The sequence below is a fragment of the Mustela putorius genome, unplaced genomic scaffold, assembly GCF_011764305.1.
Source record: "Mustela putorius furo isolate JIRA1106 unplaced genomic scaffold, ASM1176430v1.1 tig00000253_pilon_pilon_pilon, whole genome shotgun sequence".
NCBI lineage: Eukaryota > Metazoa > Chordata > Mammalia > Carnivora > Mustelidae > Mustela > Mustela putorius.
This window is the reverse complement of record NW_025421329.1, coordinates 6,096,123-6,113,515: the sequence shown is the minus strand read 5'-3', so window position 1 is coordinate 6,113,515 and position 17,393 is coordinate 6,096,123. Positions and strand designations below refer to the sequence as shown.

The following is a 17,393-nucleotide window of genomic DNA, read 5'->3' as shown; positions in this document are numbered from 1 at the left end:
CCCCCCCCCCCCACTTCTCCTGGAGCCGGTTCTCCGCCTGCCTCTCCTAACCACAACATCCACTGTCCTCCGAGGACCTGGTCTTGTGGCATGGTCTGGGTTTGTTCCTTCCCTTCCTGCAAACTTCCATTTGGAACCACCTTCAACTAGCCCCTGGTTCTCATGCCCAAGATTGTTCTTTCTTGTATTGGGAGGTTTACTCCCTGTTCCTCCCCATTCTCACCCAGAGGGCATGGTTCTGCTTTCTTAACTGGGGTCCAGAACACTCCATGCTGGTTCCAAGTGCCATACAGGTAGATATTCTCCAGGTCATGTTCCCAGGCCCTCTTTTCTCTCCCAAAGTTACAGCTTGAGGCTCAAAGAAGAAACAAGAACATCAACCTGGATCCTTTTGTTTTCTTGTCAGGCATTCAGACTCACTGAAGACATATTCCAAATTCTTTCTGGCAATATTTTGGGTCTTGCTGGGCTGTTATTATGGATTCAGGGTGAACATTCATCCTATCTGGTAAATCTCCATTGTTTTCTATTTTAAATGTCTTTAGGGGTAGTTATCTAACTGAAAAGCATCAAACATATATTCGCCTGCCTCTTGCTTGCTAACAAGAGTCTATGAGGTTGAGACAGCAAATGAGGACCCCTGGATCTGCAGGAAAGTGGACCCACTTCTAGGATAAATAATGATCTGTCTAGAGTTGTAATTCTATTCTACCTGGCCATTTATTGGTCAACGTAGACCCAGCTGGGACCAAAGAGGTACAAGGAGGAAAGGTGTTCTTCCTGCTTCCTTCTTCTTGTCTTCAATCCAAACTCAATGCCTGAGACAACAGCAGTCCTCTTGGGACCATGACGGAAAGGCCAAGAGAAATGCAGAGGCATCATACCACCAACAGCTAGGGTACTTGTTATGTAAGAAAAATAAACCACTGATTCTTTAACCCACTAGAGCTGGTTTTCCACTGTAAAAACCTTCTGCCTGCCATTTCTTGGCTGCTTGAGATCTGTTGCAGAATTCTGATAAAGGAGTGGTAGAGGCATTTAAGCTGTGGATGACGGGGAAGGGTTACCCCTATGTATTATACTCCACAAGGCTCCTTTAGTCCTATAGAGTACTCTTGTTTCAGAAGATACACAACCTAAATTAGTTTCCTTTTGAGGATTTGGGATGAACTGGTTACCTCCCTTGAGTCAGACATGATGGAGTTTTCTACAACAAGGAATGGAATTCACTGTTAAAGGCATTCATGAAGTATTGCTGTGTTCTAATTGCACAAGTTGAAGAATCTGACATTAAAGGGAGAAATGATAGAAGTCAGCACCTAGACACATCCTTTCAGCAAAACAAATGCTTGTTGTTGGTTGGGTATGAAAAATACCCAATATTTTTGGTGACAGCAAAAAATACCTTAAAGTTCAATATATTTTGCATTTAAATGAGGAGCTAAGATCCTCGGAAGTCCCAGAGCAGTTATGGTCCAGTAGCGCAGACTTTAATCTCTTGGCCTCACTCACATGGAGAATGTTCTCCATTAGCCCATCCACATAACAATAATTACGTAACAGGTCGGCTGTCTGCAAATGATGTCCTGGTGCCATGAAGCCTCCCCCTTGTTCTTCCCTGCAGCTACTCCTGTGCATGAGCTAGGATTCTAACCCAGCCCAGGCTGGAACCAAACATACTTGGGAATTTGCAAGTTATTCCTTCACGGCCTTCCTCTCTCTTTCTCCATGTGGAAGCCTCGGTGCTCATGCTGAGGGCCTGAGAACCTCAGGATCTGAGCCCTTCAGTGCAGGCCCAGGGTTCTAACCTCATATCATCCATAGGAGATCTGGCTTTTGGAATGCAGAGGAAACAGCCTCTCTCTTGTTTCACACTATCTGAAAGATCCTAAAAGACATTTTGAGGGTAAGGACTGAAATAGGCCTGCTTTCAAGGCAAGGCCAGGGAGGTAAAGAAAAGAGAGCTCTCGCTAGGAAAAACCAACAGTAATCCACCCATAGCTATAATTTCTTAAGGTTTTCCATGCAAAAACAGCAGAAAAATTCCTGAGATCGAATGCGATCATAACTTATCTTTATGGCAGTGTTGTGAGCTAAGAGCAGCAACACTGAGCAACACTTAAGCACCTACTGTTTGGTAAGGTAGAGTGGGGGTCATGCTAAGTGTGCCATCATTTGGAGTGAGGATAGTTTTGCAAGTTTTCTTGTGCTGCACTCCATCCCCAAGAACATGGGAAGAAGATGTCACCACTCTGCTTGGAGACCTCGTCCAGAAGCAAATCCCATGAAGAGGCTCTTCCTGATCGCTGACCTGAGGTGCTCCCAGACATCTTAATCCCTTTTAGCCTACTGGTCTTGGCTTCTCAAAGAAGACCTTCTTATTTCTTATGCGTTGACCTAAAAATGGTGTGTCTTAAAGCACGTTCTCCTAGCAGTCTCCTCCCTACCCCTCCTGGACAGAGGAAAGAGAGATGGCAAAACTACACTTAACACCTTGGCACGGTGAATCACATTTACCATCAATGGGGCAAGCTCCTCTGCCATGCCCAAATTCTGAAAATCAGAGATCCTAAGACAAAGAGATGTCACTCCCACAAACGGCTACTGCTCATATGCCAAAAGCTCATTCTAAGCTTTAAATAATACCATAAAAGTTGGTCTGCTTACCTGGTTGGTATACTAGCTATGCTGTCACACTATCCCACAGATGCTATTTCATGTTTCTCTACATCCACAGATCAAATATTCGAGAATAACATAACAAGAATGCACAACGCACTCAATTTCTATTTCCATTCCAAACATAACTGACTTGCTCAAAACTCACCTGAGAAATGATGCATAGTTGGCCCAAATGTAAATGTTCTCATAGATGTAAACTGGCTAAAGCTTTGTTATCCATTAAAAAAAAAATCACTGATTTTTCAGAGATCTAAGATAGTCTTGAATGTCAGATAGAACTTTAATGGGTAAAAGACAACAGAAGTGCCTCCATCTCTGGTTCCTGAAACATACATGGTGTTTGGAATATGCCAACACAGTCTGCACAGGATCTGTAAGGACCAGGAAATGGCTGACAGCAGAAAGCCCCGTTAAATCACCCCCTCTCACCTGGATGACAAAGACAATGGGATATTAGCATCCCAAATGGGAGGGGATGGAGGAAGGTCTCTGCTCTGTGAAAGCTGATCTAATGTCTTTGTTGAGGTCCACAGAGGGGTTCCAAGGAGGGCTAGTTGTTCCAAGCTGCCAGGACATTCCCCTTTCTTTCCTCAACCCTGACTCTAGTCTTCAATATATATTCGCCTCTGCCATACAGCCAGGGGGAACTGGAAGGGAAAAGGAGGTACTTACCAGGAAACTTGTTCATCATAAATGAACTGTAAAACAAACAAACAAACAAATAAATAAATAAATAGGACAATTAGACATGCACACACATGTGCGCGCGCACTCGCGAGGTCTGCATGCACACGCATGCGCGTTGACCACCCACGAAGCCAGTTTGGCGGGAATCAGCCAGGGACAGGCCTGCAACACCGAGGATCTGCTGACCAACTTCCCTCTGTGCTGGTTCCGCTTCCTGCTAAAGTTAGCGGAAGGAGGTGTTGTTGGCAGGCTGGGGCGGCATGATGCGGAGGGGAGAAGCACTGGGTCATCCCTCCCTTTTAGCAACTTCTGTCCAGCGGTTGACGGACAGGGAAGCATGACCACCTTTTTGTGCGGAGCACGAGGCGCTGTTGAATTTTAGATCCGGAAGGGGCTTGGGGAGCCTGGCAGGTGCTTCCGAACATCAGCAACTTGGGGGCCGCCTGTAAGACGCTTGCACGTCTCCGGGCTCTCTACAGCGCCTTCCAGCTTTTAGGCAAGCCCTCGGACTTCTGTGTACTCAACGTTTTTCTTTTGGTTGACCTACTTTTTTGTTTGTTTCCTTAAAAGAGTTCATTTTTAAAGGAAACTCTGCATCACAACCAGAAGCAGAGATTCCGCTCGGCTTGCCGCCCTGTGCAAAGGGTGGGAAATCAGCGCAGAGACTACAAGCCCCAGGGGGCACCACAGGCTGCCCCTGCCCTGGGCCACGGGCCTGCCCATGTTCGTTCCAAGGAGATTCCTGAGGGTCAGAGGTGGCTGGAAAGATGGACCAGTGCCAAACGGAGGTGTCCCCCCGGATCAGCTAGGATCCAAAGGGAAAGCATATAGCAACGATTGAATTTGCTTAGGCCAGAGCCCAAATCACTTCTCACTTTGGGGGAAAGAGTGGTGTCACCCTGGCCCTTTGATTTACATGGGGAAAAGGAGCCACAGAGAACACGAGGAATTTTGGGTGTTCAAAGAGCTGAAGGTGTGCAATTAGCTGCAGAGTTGGTTCTAGAACTCAGACCTGGTTCTTAAGTCTTCTCTCCATGACACATTTCCTTCCCCGGAAGGTGCGCTGTTGAAAAGTGGAAGCTGGGGGTTGCTTCATTGCTCGCTCTTTCCACCTTCATGGGATATGACTGCTCAGGGTACCACCAACTCTGAGCGCTTTTTTTTCGGGGGCCTGTGGCCCTCCAAGGCAGACTCCAAGGCAGAAACCTCTGGGTGCAAGGGGTCATTACCGCATGGAGATGGTACACCCAATGGAAGACACGGGCATCACTTCAGTCCCGAGAGAGGATAATAAGCAGCATTTGTGAGACACACAGAAAAAACTGCACAGCCGAGCAGGTGCGGCTCCGAAGGCACCGGAAAGGACCTCTCTCCAATTATCCCAAAGGCGCAAAGAGAAGATGAGAACAAAGGGGCCCCACTTATTTGTAGCTCACACTTCCTGACAAGACACTGAAGAAGACGTTGGCTTCAGCAGCTTTGTGACTCTTGTGATCAGATTCAACAGGTTGACATTTGGATGAAAATGTCAAAGCGGAAAGGGAAGAGAATTAAAGAAATAAAGGAAACCATCCTGCAATCCAGTCTGGGTGGTCTGCAGTCCACCCCGGAAGGCATTCACAGATTCTTTTGTACCAACACTGGCTTAAAAAAAAAAAAAATCCATTGTCAAGAAATCAGGGAACAGAACAAATGATTTAAGTTGAAAAATGTTTCTATTAATTGAAGTTAATTTAGTATCAGTGCTGGAGCAATCAATGCTCGCCACTCAGGAGAGCACGAGATACTGGTAGAGTTTATTAAAGTGCCAATTTAATTTTCGTCTGAAAGACGAAAGGGAAGGCAGGTGATACTGCATAACAGAAAAGCAGCTTTCAGGAGGCCCTTATTCTGTGCCATCTGAGTGACTTGTGGGGGCACAGATCAATAGGTCTTTAACGATTATTTCAGTGATCATATTAATGGGGAAAAAGCAGCATTGTGCAAAGGATTTGCACAGCGGAATTGTGCAAAGGATCCCAAAATGAGAATGGGATTTACAGAGAACACAATACATCAGGGAGTAGTGAAGTCTGGACTAGATGCACAACTAAGGACATCATGAGCCTGATGTTAAGGTATCGGGGGTGGCCAGAGAGGTCGGGGGTGGGAATGGGGTTGAGGGAGGCAGACAAGGAGAGAGGCCGATGGTCTTGCTAGGTAGGAGTCTTAACAGATGGAGGTGATCTGGAAGCCTCCAGATAATTAAGCAGTGATACCCCCTCACTGACCACTCGTGGCCAGGAGCCCTCAGATGCCCGGTGCCTAATGAGCAAACACTGCCTGGGATTCATCTGACTTCTTTTAGAGGGCTTGGTGGAAAAATGAAAGGACTCAGAAAAAAGAACAGTATAACAGAGAAAAGGAATAGAAGCCAGGCCTTTAACCTACATGGAACAGGATTGTTTGTGGTAAGAAAGGAGGTGGATGGTGAGTTACGAATAACTCTGGACCTTGCTGGCGGCACCTGGATGAGGCTGGGCCAGGGACTATCCCCCACTCAGAAGACTGAACATGAGGAAATCGACACTGCTCACAGCATATTCCCTCTAGTTCCTGAACCACCCTGACAGAGTGCTGGAATTGCTCTGTCTGAAAAGTCATAAAATGACAAGGACAGGCGACTTTCTCACTTGATGCTGCTGATGGTTTCAGGGAATGGATCTGTTACTTTGCCAACAATTATCTTATTTCATTTTATTCTGTTTTATTTTATTTTATATTCTTAAGACAAATACTGCATACCCTTCTGTATTTCCATGTTCTATCTGTGGGTAAAATAAGATGAAACAACTACCTTACTAGGATAGAAAACCCCCTGAAATAATTTATAAAGAAATCGTGCCCCCACTTCCACTCGGTCACCACTAGGTGGTGCTCACGTCCTACCCGCTGCCTGTCCACTCCGCCAAGGCAGGGAGGGGGGTTGGAAGGAAGTCATTTCAAGGCTTCATTTAACCTCCTGGGAGGAGGGTAAACAACTCAAGACAGACGGCTTCCTAACGGAGTCTTCAGCTGTTTTGGAGGCAGGATGTGTTCTGAGTTGGGGACAGGCAGGTCCCTCAACTCATCCAACCACTCAAACCCTAGGACATGTGGCCTTTGAGGGACCTGCTGTGTGGCCTTCGGAACTGACTCACTCTTATCCCAGTTGGGTTTCTGAAAACAAGTCTTGCTTGGGAAAGCAGCCCTTTGTGCTTTGCTGCTTGTGTTTGGGGCTGCCTCCCGTGAACACATGTGGGTGGTGCGAACCGGTATCTGAGCCCCAGATTTGCTGCACACAGCGGGTCAAGGGACCTGCTCTCTGACTCCAGTGTGGTTCATCCGAAGCTACCTCTGGCTTCGCCCTTAAGCTTTCCATGTGTTCCACAGACCAGCTAAATGTGAACATATATGAACAAATTTGAAAACAAAAAAAAAACAAAAAACAAAAACCCCAAACCACTTTTTTCCTTCAGGCCTCAGAGAAACAGTTGGGTACCATGGAAACCAGCTTTCAGCCCTGGTGTCTGCTCTAGAATTCTTCTGAGAGAGACAGGCTTACATCAGGCAGGTGAATCCCTGGATGACAGAGCATCCCAGGGAAATGGGACGGATGTGGCATGCTCAAAGCAGAAGAGCAGGGAAAACAAGGGCCAGGAATCGCCCAGGTGTGTGGACAGCAGACAGCCGGGCTGGCTTCTGAGCAGGGAGGCAGGTGGCTGTCCCCACATTGCATGTCAGTCCACGGAGCAGCTTACTTTAAGCCATAGCCATGGAGCAGAAGCAGCCGCACTGAAGAACTTAAATTTCCATCACTGGCGCCATTAGAATTTTAAACAGCAAAAGTAACAGGAGAAAATCAACACCACCAGTCTCTTTCAAGACACTAAAATCCTGAAAAATCTTCCCTCCCTAGCTGGAAATGGAAAATGCACCCCTCCCCCTCCTATTCTCACTCAACAGCATGGAGGATCCCTCAGGAGTTGTGCCCAAATGGGGACGGGGGTGCAGATGGCATTCCTTCTGAGGAGAGGAGTCCAATGGAATGCACTGGAAAGCTGCTGTTAAGCACCAATATAGTTTACACTTGAAAGTTTTTTTTTTTTTTAATTTTAAAAGATTTTATTTATTTGACAGAGAAGACACAGTGAGAAAGGGAACACAAGCAGGAGGAGTGGGAGAGGGAGAAGCAGGCTCCCCACTGACCAGGGAGCCTGATGTGGGGCTCGATCCCAGAACCCTGGGATCATGACCTGAACCAAAGGCAGACACTTAATGACTGAGCCACTCAGGCGTCCCCACACTTGAAAGTTAAACGGGATTTTCGACCTCTGGGTCTCTAGCAGGCCTACAACAGCGGTGGGGGCTGCAGGAGGGTAGGAAGTAAGGACTTCTTCAAGGCAGGGCTTGAGCAGAGCTGGTCATCTCACGTAAATATGCAGAAGCAGGCTACGGAAGGAAGGAAAGCAGGTAATGGGATGGATTTAGGATACAAGGGAGGATAGGTGCCAAACCAAAAGGGCTCTGTTTGCTGAGCAGTGCAAAACCAAACACAGGCACATAACTGAAACTTCCAAGTCATTTTCCTTGTGAAAGAGAAGAGGGTCCTCTGTGCATCCCACAGTCTGACTGATCCATGTCCCTGCTCACAATAGGAGCACAAGGGAGACCCAACTTCCTGGTATACCCCAGGAGCCTTTAGAGCGCACCGTTCTTCCTCTCAGTGGCAGTGATAATGACACAGGCAACCCTTTGTATGACCATAGTTGATTTGTTTAAGGAACTTAAAAAAGTCTCACATTCATTCCCTCTGACAATCTTCTAGCCACCGTGGTCAGTTCTCACTTTCCCAGAAGGAGAGCTGAGATGTAACAAGGGTACCATGAGTGTAAGAACCTCAGTGTTGCTGAACTGGAGAGAGGAGGCGACCTCCCTGCAAGAAGGGGTCCGAGAAGGGATGACAGTAAGCCCGATGGGCAGGGCCCTGGAGGCCAGCATGGAGGCAGGGGAAAACGACAGTCATCAGTCAACTAGTGTGAGATGTCTTTTCTCTCACAGATAGGGTGACAGAAGAAGATTCTGGATCATTTATGATCAGCTGTCTTAAGAAAAAAGGAATCAGGAGAGGGAAGGCAGGAGCTATTCCTTTCAGTCTAAGAATGTGAAGTAAGAGCAGCAGGCATGGCTCTCTAGTGGCTGACTGCAGAGCTGGTGAGGGAAAATCAGGATGATTTCAAAGATGAAGAGGCAGATTTTATTGGAGGGGGAAATCTGAACTCTTTGCCAGGGCTTAGGGAGTGGGAGAGGGTGGAGAAGTACCATCTTAGACACCTGCTCTGGCAAACCTGAGCTACTGCAACTCACTGACCCTAAGCAAATCCCTGAAAGTCTGGGGCCTCAGTTTTGCCATCTACAAAATGGGACTCATGCAATTAGCTAGCTTGCAGAGTCGTGAGTATTGAACTGGAAATTCTTCATGGACAGATCCAACGTAGTACCTAGTCCTGTAGGAAGTACTGGGTCTATGCAGGTTAAAACTCAGGGATGCCTGGGGCAACATGCATATATTTTCTCTGGATGGATCTGCCCTCTACAACTGCACTCTCCAGTATGGTAGGCACTAGCCACATGAGGCTACATAAATTTCAATTAGTTGAACTTCAGTTCCTTGGTTTCATTTCCTGCATTTTCCAGAGCTCAATAGCCACATGTGCACACTGGCTACACCACTGGACAGTGCCACCCAGGCCATCTCCAGTGTTTGGATGAGCTGAGTTGTCTCTGTCCCCACAAAATCCCATCAAGAGGGGGGAACTGCAAGTAGCCCCCGGGGAGGAAGAGAGGGAAGTGTTACCTCGGAGGGGCCTTGCTGCTGTGCCCATGCTCAGGGGGCCCTGAGGGCCCCCAGCTGGTGCCAGTGGCCCACCTGGCCCCTCTCCAGGTAGGCAGCACTCCTGACTCTGGATCTGAGAGCCAGTTCAGCCATCCAGACCTGTCTCCAAGGCCTATTCACTTCCCCTAGGAGGTTTCCCTTCTCCTATTGCTCACAAACCCCATCTCAAAGCAGAGATGAAGAGTAAAAATAAAGTATTCCTTTTTGGGCAGCTGTTAGACTGAGGATGTAATGAATCATTTGCATTTATGTAAATTACATGATTATGTAAATTACAGTAACATTTCAATAAAAGAGGCTGTGGTGCCTGCTGGAATTTGGAGAAAGGGTAGGGCTAGGCAGAGCTGTCTGTGGTGGTGGACATTGGCTGGGGGTGAGTCAATCAAATGGGAGAGAAGAAGCAAGAGGGTCTGCAAGGCTGTGGAGATTATCTGCTGGGTAGACGCACGCAAGGACATGCTCCAAAAACCCAGAATGCTTTTGGGACCTCAAAGGTGACACTTGTCTTGCAGTGATAGTCTCGAATCATGGGGCGAGCCTGCTGGGCCACGTTCAGCTTCTCCAAGGTGTGAGGCTTTGCTGTATAAGACGTGGCCAGGGCAAAGCTGGGGGGGGGGCGCCTAATGGGGCAGGAAGGGCAGAGAGACACACACTACATGTTTTTGATATCATAACTGGTTTCGACAGTAACACGTTCCTAATTTCCTCCGCTTTCTCCCTGAAAGACAACATCAAACCCACCAGAAAATAGCACAGAGCTAAGGTATGTGAAACCCAACTGCCCAAGGGAACGAGTCCCTTATCTCTAAGTTAATGGTCTTAAGCTCTGTTGGTTTCCACGTGTTTGCCTTCTGGTGTCCTCTCCAGCTCAGACCGGCTGCAGACCCAGGTAATCCCGACTCTCTGTGCGCTCCTGGCCCAGCAACAGGAGCGTCCCTCCCATAACTGTCTCCCTGTTCTCTGGGTCCCCAGGCCCCATGGTTCATTCTTGGGGCTCCTCTGCCTGGGGCTGTAGGGTCTCTCACAGGGATGTACAAAGAAGCAACATCTGGTCCCACAAGGTGATTCTCATGCACCCGCTTCGTTAGGACTGTCCTGTGGGTGAACAAGATCTTTACCGCATCACCTCCGGAGACCTGCAACTCTGTCTTCTGAACAGTTCGGAACCATAAAAGGGCGAGAGGGTTAAAAAAGGACAACAACAAAACCCCTAATAGTTAAATTGTATGGATAGTTGGCAATTATTTGTGGCTAGGAGGAAGGCTTTTAAATACAGGAATTTTAAGTGTCCTGCCCCACTGCAGGGTCCTATAGAGAAGCCCAATATTCTATAAAGAAGGCCAGAAGAAAAGTGATTTTTTTTACCATGACATTTGGGGAAAACACAGAAAGAGGAGACTAGAACACCCTGACAAAAACAAACAGCAGCTGTGGTGAGCAGCAGCCTGGGGCTGGTCCATGGGACAGATCTGGGGCTGTTGAGAAATGCACTTTGCGAAATGCTGGACTTCTGTATAGAAGACTGTTCTCCTCATCCCGGTTTCAGGTCTCATTTGAAAATGATCCCGAGAATGAACAGCCGTCGGCAGTCCAGCCAAATAAGCAGTCATCATGCCTCGTGTTAGAGAAACTCAACATTTCCTCCGGAAGCTGTCATCGCCAGGCAGCAGGTGGACTATCCCCAGGAAGTGGTGTCTCATTGTATTTGCAGTTTAGTTTCCGGAAGTGAGTGTGGTGCATCAGAATCGTCTGAGGGGCAGGGCAGGTCCTGGCTGCAGTGGAAGTTCTTGGGTCCTGCCCCAGAGCTTACTGGATTAAGATTTCTGGGTTGCGCTCTTTCCATCAGCATGCTGGGTGTTTGCTGGGCGTAGAGAAGTTGGCGGGAACAGCGGTAAAAATAAGAAGAACCAAGACCAAACCCTAAGGACTCAAGCTTTTCTCTGCTATTGCTTCCTAACAGTGGAGAAATGTAATTTTTCTCAAAATCAGAAAACTCTAGTCTTGACATCTGGGCTGTAAATACACAATCCAAATTGCAGGGAATGGCAGAGAATTACTGGCTTTTGCATCTTGTTGCCATATGAAGGAAACACAGAGCTGCGGCAGCCAGGGTGTCCAGTGGGCTCAGCTCTGTGATTCATGGGCCACATGCTGGGTAGAGGACGGCTTTGCCCAAAGACCCCACTTGGGTGAGCGTCACCTGCAGCCCAAGGAAGCAAAGCTCTTTACTTCCTCACACATCATAACAGTTACATTTAAAAAAAAAAAAAAATCCTGGGCATATTCAGGTAAATCCGACTGAAGACAAGTTATTTCACCCAGAGTCCAGGAGGTGTCTGTGCTGAGAACAGAAAAAGAAGCCAGTGTGGGCAATTCACTGTTGGGGGTGGACATGCTGAGTCTCTGCTCCGGGGAAATCTCAGCTTTTGTTTTCCATCTCATAACCTCGTCTTTCTGGGAATGGTCATCTCTTTGCGAAATTCGGCAAAACAGAGAGTTGCATCTATTTATCGTGTCCGCAAGCCATGCCTTTTGAAACAGAAACTTTCAAGAACCAGAGCTAGCCAGAAGGGAGGGGACCACGATTAGGAGTCAGATGCCTTAACTCCCATTTCGGTGTGTTTCTGATTCGCCACCACCCTTCTTCTGGATGACTTGGCTAGCCAAGCGGGGGTTTGGATTTGTCCCCACAGGTGACAAGGAGGCACAAGACTCTTTGTAGAGCTACCAGTGGGACAGCTCTGAGGACTGACCAGGAAAGGAGGGAAGGGTGGGGGGGCAGTGATGCTTCTCATTGTCATACTGACCCGCGACAGGCCGTCAGTTCTGGCCAAAGACATAAAAACCCTCAACCCTCAACTATGAAGGGACACACTGGGGAGATTTTTACAAGATGAAAATCTAAAATGAAGTGAAATGGGTATGGTGGAATTGGGAAAAAGGTCCACTTAGTATCATCCACAGGTTGGATGGCTAGGAGAGAAATGGGGGTTGAAATACAGAAAGAGCGTCCAGTCTTGGGGAAGTCACAGTAAGTTTAGAGACACGTTGAGTTTGGGACAGGAAGATGTCCAGTAGAGAGGGGCTTCTCTATGACTGTACCTCAGAGAGATGCCATTGCCAAAAATACAGTGTAGAGGTGTTAGCACAAAGGTGGTAATGGCCATGGGCGATGTCCTGGGAGGACATCCAGAGAGGGGGAACTAAGGTCACTGGGGACCTGGGGATAGGGCACACTGACACCGAAGAGAGTTCCAGAAGAGCCCGTGAGAAAGTGAGAGGGAATGGTCAGGGGGTCCCAGGAAAACAGCAAAGGACTCTCTCTCATGGAATCAGGTAACCAGAGTCAACACTCCTGTTCTGCGCACCAAACTATCACACTGGGGTTCTGGCTGATCAAAGGAGCTGGAAGAAAGAGAAGCCACCTCCATGCATAGACATCTGTTTGCTTCTTTGTCACCAGAGACCCTGAACTTGCTCCATGCGGGGGAGCTGCACATAATCCCAAGCAATGAAAAGGATGAGTTAAGAGTCAAATGGCAAGGGGACTCCGATGAGGGGTGTGTCACACACTTACCACGATGAGCGCCACCACAGACAGCGTGTAGTAAATTGAATCCCTCAGCAGGCACCAGGAGGAAAGAGCCACAACCTGAATGAAAAGAGAAGAAGACAGTAACAGTCAGGATATTCGACGGTGCAAAGGAGAAAGCATGGCTTCTGGTGGCTCTCACCAGTGATAAACCGGGAACACGACTTAGTATTTCTGTCTCCTGGGCTGACCCTAGTCAATCTGCCTGCAGGTATGAATTTATGGAAGGCCTTTGGGTGTATTAGTTTGGATCTTCTGAAAGACAAATTCCAAGAAGGGATTAAACCTGCAACAGTTTTATGAGGGGAAGGCACTCACGAGAGAAAACAGGGAGGCAGCCGGGGGGAAGGCAGGAGGGCCACCCAACCACGTTTTGGGTCTGACCCCTGTGAAGGAGAGAGGGTGGACATGCCCCCGGCTGCTGGGCAGCACAAGGAAGGCTCAGCAAAGCTGAATCAAAGACCTGTGTCTCCCAGGAACCCACCAGCCTTAGCATTCCTCATGAGAGGGGGATGAAGGAGCCGCCCACCCTGGGTCCTGGTCAAGGCTCTCATGTTTGCTGCAGCCTGGGCTCATGGAATGAACCCAGGGCTGGACAGCTGTTGCCCTTCACAAGGGGCCCGGGGAGCCGCCTCCTCTCCCCTCTATTATATGCCTGTCCTTGTCGGCACCTGATTCCTGATTTGATCAGAATTTTTTAAAAACACTGATTTGCATATTTATCTGGAGAAAATGTTATTCTTAGCAGTTGGACTATGTCCATTTAAGGATAGGATGGCTCAGCCATGATGAGGCCAGGAGACACACTGCTGGAGGCTATGACAGGCCTGGCCTGCTGTGTCCAGACGTCCTACAGAGGGAGGCCCCTGGATGAGACAAAGGCGGGCAATGGAGCCGGGCTGGGCCGTGGGGAGGAGAGGCTGCTGGGAAGGAGGGAACTGCAGATGCCAGGTTAAGATTCCTGTTCTGGAGGAAGAGTCATTTCTCCTTGGTAAGTCCTTCCAAATCACCTTTTGAGGGATACCTGTTATTTCTTTCTTTACTTTGTGGAGTGGGTCCACTTTGGCAGACTCTCACAAAGAAGGGTGGGGGAGTCGACAGAGAGGGGTGGGAAGTGCTTCCTGCCTGTCCCTCACAACTCCTTCCCACCTCCCTAGACAAGTGTCAAGCACCCCTCGGCCACAGGACCTGTCTAGCTGCCTTTGCCCTTGGCCTCGTAAGTGAAGAAGGACACAGCAAATATCAGCTGTTGGCTGGGCCAATGACAGCCACATGCTGCACTAAAGACAAAGGGAAAAAAGGATTCGGGGACAAGGCAACATTTGGAGTCTTTTCTCTCCCCGACAACTGTGTCAGTCTATAAAGAAAAGATCAGGCAAAGTCAAACCAGAAAAGGCTTTCTGGATTCAAATAACATGAAAGATAGGACTTAAATAGAACCATAAATGAGTAATGAGGTCTCCTTCCATGAACACATTCTTCCATTTGTTATAGGGACACTTAGGTATTTTTCTGTTGCTGATTTTGCCTTATTAGGTCTTGTGCTAGCAGATCCAAGTTACAGATAACCGGGTGGTCAAGAAGAGGGCTCGTGCCACAGAATCACTTTAGAACAAATGTAAAGTATTCGTTACCCTCTTATCATGCTCTCTCCTTGTAGTGTATGCTATTAGAATCCATGGTCATCTATGGAATAGCTTACGTTGGACTGGACCGTCCATTTTCCAGCAGGTCATAAAAGGTTGTGAATATTTATTCAGCATCAGATGGCTAGGAAAATGGACATAAAACATGTGGCAAATATCAATTCTGAACTGCCTTAAAAAAATCTCTTGGGCTTTTAGTTTAAGATAACAGACTAGATACATACCCATGACCTTTGCTCTTGTTACACCAAAATAATATAGTAGTAAAGTTTTTTTTTTTTCCTTTTTAACAAGGTATAAACCCCCAAGGAAAAGAGAATTTCCCCCAAGGAAGAGGGCTTATCAAAGATTTTATTTATTTGTCCGAGAGGTGGGGAGAGAGAGAGAGAGTGAACACAAGCTGGGGGAGCAGCAGGCAGAGGGAGAAGCAGACTCCCCACTGAGCCAGGAGCCCGATGTGCGCCCAGTCCTAGGACACTGGGATCATAACCTGAGCAGAAGGCAGATGCTTAGCCAACGGAGCCACCCAAGCGTTCCAGATGCTGGAAAGCAGAAAAATGATGGAATACTCAGGTGGGCAAAGCTCTAGACATTGGGGTGAAGGAGGGTCTGAAGCCAGGATAACTGAAAGAATATTTGAAAATATAACCCACAAATTATTTCCTTCACTTCAAGCAGACCAGTGACTATACCTCCCTCACTTTAAGAGAAACAGGAAACCTGGCACTTGAAGACAGAAGTTCCAGAAAATAGGAGAGAGAAAAGAATTAAATAAATATTTTTAAAAAAATTCCCAGAAGCTAAGGTTGTGCATTTTCTGAGTAGAATGGCCTCCTGAGTGTTCAGCACAATGGACCAAAAAAAAAAAAAAAGATGTACACCGAAGCATATCATTATGAATTTTCAGAATCGTGGCACAAAGAAAAGAAAGGTCCTAGAAACCACCAGAAAGAGAAAAACGGGATTACATACAGAGGATCAAAACCAGAATGACATTTTATTTTTCAACAAAAGCACTGGGAACGAGAAGACAATGGAGTGACGCCTTTAAAATTAGAGAGGAAAATTATTTCAGCCTGAAATTCTGTGCCCTACCAAACTATTCATTAAGAGAGAAGAATAAAAACAAAAGTGTTATTGTCTCAAAACCTTTACTTCCTATGTATCTCTTCTCAAAAAGCTACTGGAAGACCACCAGTCTTGATGCTGGATACCTGAAGTCAACGTGATCTTGTGTGTCCAGTATACATCATCTAAAAAATGCAGTTGTGTCAAAAGAGAGGGAAATGGTGCTGGTGGACTGGAAAAAAGATCTTTCATAATAAGCTTTTTAGAACTGGTTGGCTCTCTAAGCTCTGTGCATATATAACTTAAATACAAATTAAAAAATAAGAAAGTATAGTACAAAGTATCCACTTTGATTTACTGCTGCAAGATACACCTTGCATTCAGCCTACAGGCCAACTCTGGATGAGTCGTCATTATTTTACTCTCCAAAACAGCTGTCAGTCATTGGACCATCATCAAATTTATCTTCACATTCACAGCCCACACCGGAGTGAAACCAATTTTTCTCTGTAGAAGCAATGAACCAGAAGACAAGTAAGAAGGAGTCAAACCAGAGGATAATTTCTTTCCACACCCTAGAGGGAATTAAAGCACCACTGATGAACCTGCGGGGTCTCTATTGAGAGCTGTGACATGACCTCCTGTCTGCCTCTACCTTACGCTTCTGTGACTGCCACTCATCCCAACAGCAAATATTTACCTGACGCTTTCTGCAAATCTGGGGATCCAGAAGGGTTATCTCATTCAATCCTGTCGTGACCTAATAAGGTGGGCACCGTCACCCTCGCTGGCCAGCAATCTGGCGGGAAGGGCTGGGATCTGAACCAGGAAGTCAGGGTCTCGAGCCCCAGCCCCCTCCTACTATGGCACAAAGACTCACTGCAGGCAGGGTTGAAAAGCAGACACCCGTTTGTGATTGCCTATCATGGAGGTCGTCTTTTCTCTACAACCTTAAGCCATTAGGCAGGTGTGTTGGAGATGGTAGCCAACGGAGGGAAAAATTGAAGGTAAGAGACAAAAAAAGAAAAAGAAAAAAAGAAAGAAAGAGAAAGAAAGAAAGAAAAGAAAGCAGTGACCACAGCTCAATTTAGAATATGTACTGCTTTACAGAGATTCAGGCCAAGGACCCCAAGCAGGAAAGTCTTAGCATAAGGACCGCAGATATGGATATGGTATGGATGTATTCCAGGAGGGAGAGAGTCCGTGAAATAAACTGGAAACTACTCTGTTTAGCTAGTTTAGTTAAAACAAACAAACACACCAATATAAGCTCATTGCTTGGTGACTGAATGTTTCACTTTTCCACAAATTGGGGTGCGTGGGGTCTAAGGGGCTCCCTTTGCCTCTCGGTGAAGGGTGTTTTATCTCTAGAGGGGGTACAGCAACCATCGGATTCTGATCCTGAACACATTTATTGGCAGAGAGAGATATATTAGCACGTCTTCATCAAAATGGGAGCCTCTTTGTCATCTGCTGTCAGGTGTTACCCAGCTTGGGTGGCGGGGGGCACTTATGGGAGGACAGTACCTCCTTAGCGCTTTGCAAAGTGGCTGCAAGGAAGGCCAAGAAGTCACTCTAGCGAAGAGACCAGAACAGGGCTCCTGGGAGGACACCAACAGTGAGGAATCCTGCCCTTGACCTCATTAATCAATAATGCAGATTGGTACAGATTACAGAAGGCCATCGCTGGCAAACTCCCCCCATAAATTAAAGGCAGACACTCTACTTGCTGCCTAGCTCTAGGAATCCCTCCCAACTGAAATTTCAGCTTGATATTTCTTGATCATCTTTTCTATTTCTGGAG

At 47.2% G+C, this 17,393-nt stretch overlaps 1 protein-coding gene across 1 annotated transcript in view; it reads right to left on the bottom strand.

The window, feature by feature from the left end:
* Positions 1-17,393, bottom strand: part of SLC24A3 (solute carrier family 24 member 3) — a 480,638-nt gene that overhangs the window by 49,142 nt on the left and 414,103 nt on the right. Inside the window, exons 7-8 of the mRNA XM_004754143.2 lie at positions 12,861-12,935; positions 3,355-3,380 (exon numbers count right to left, since the gene is read on the bottom strand). Of these exons, the coding sequence (XP_004754200.2) occupies positions 3,355-3,380; positions 12,861-12,935 (101 nt within the window). The remainder of the gene's footprint in view (positions 1-3,354; positions 3,381-12,860; positions 12,936-17,393) is intronic.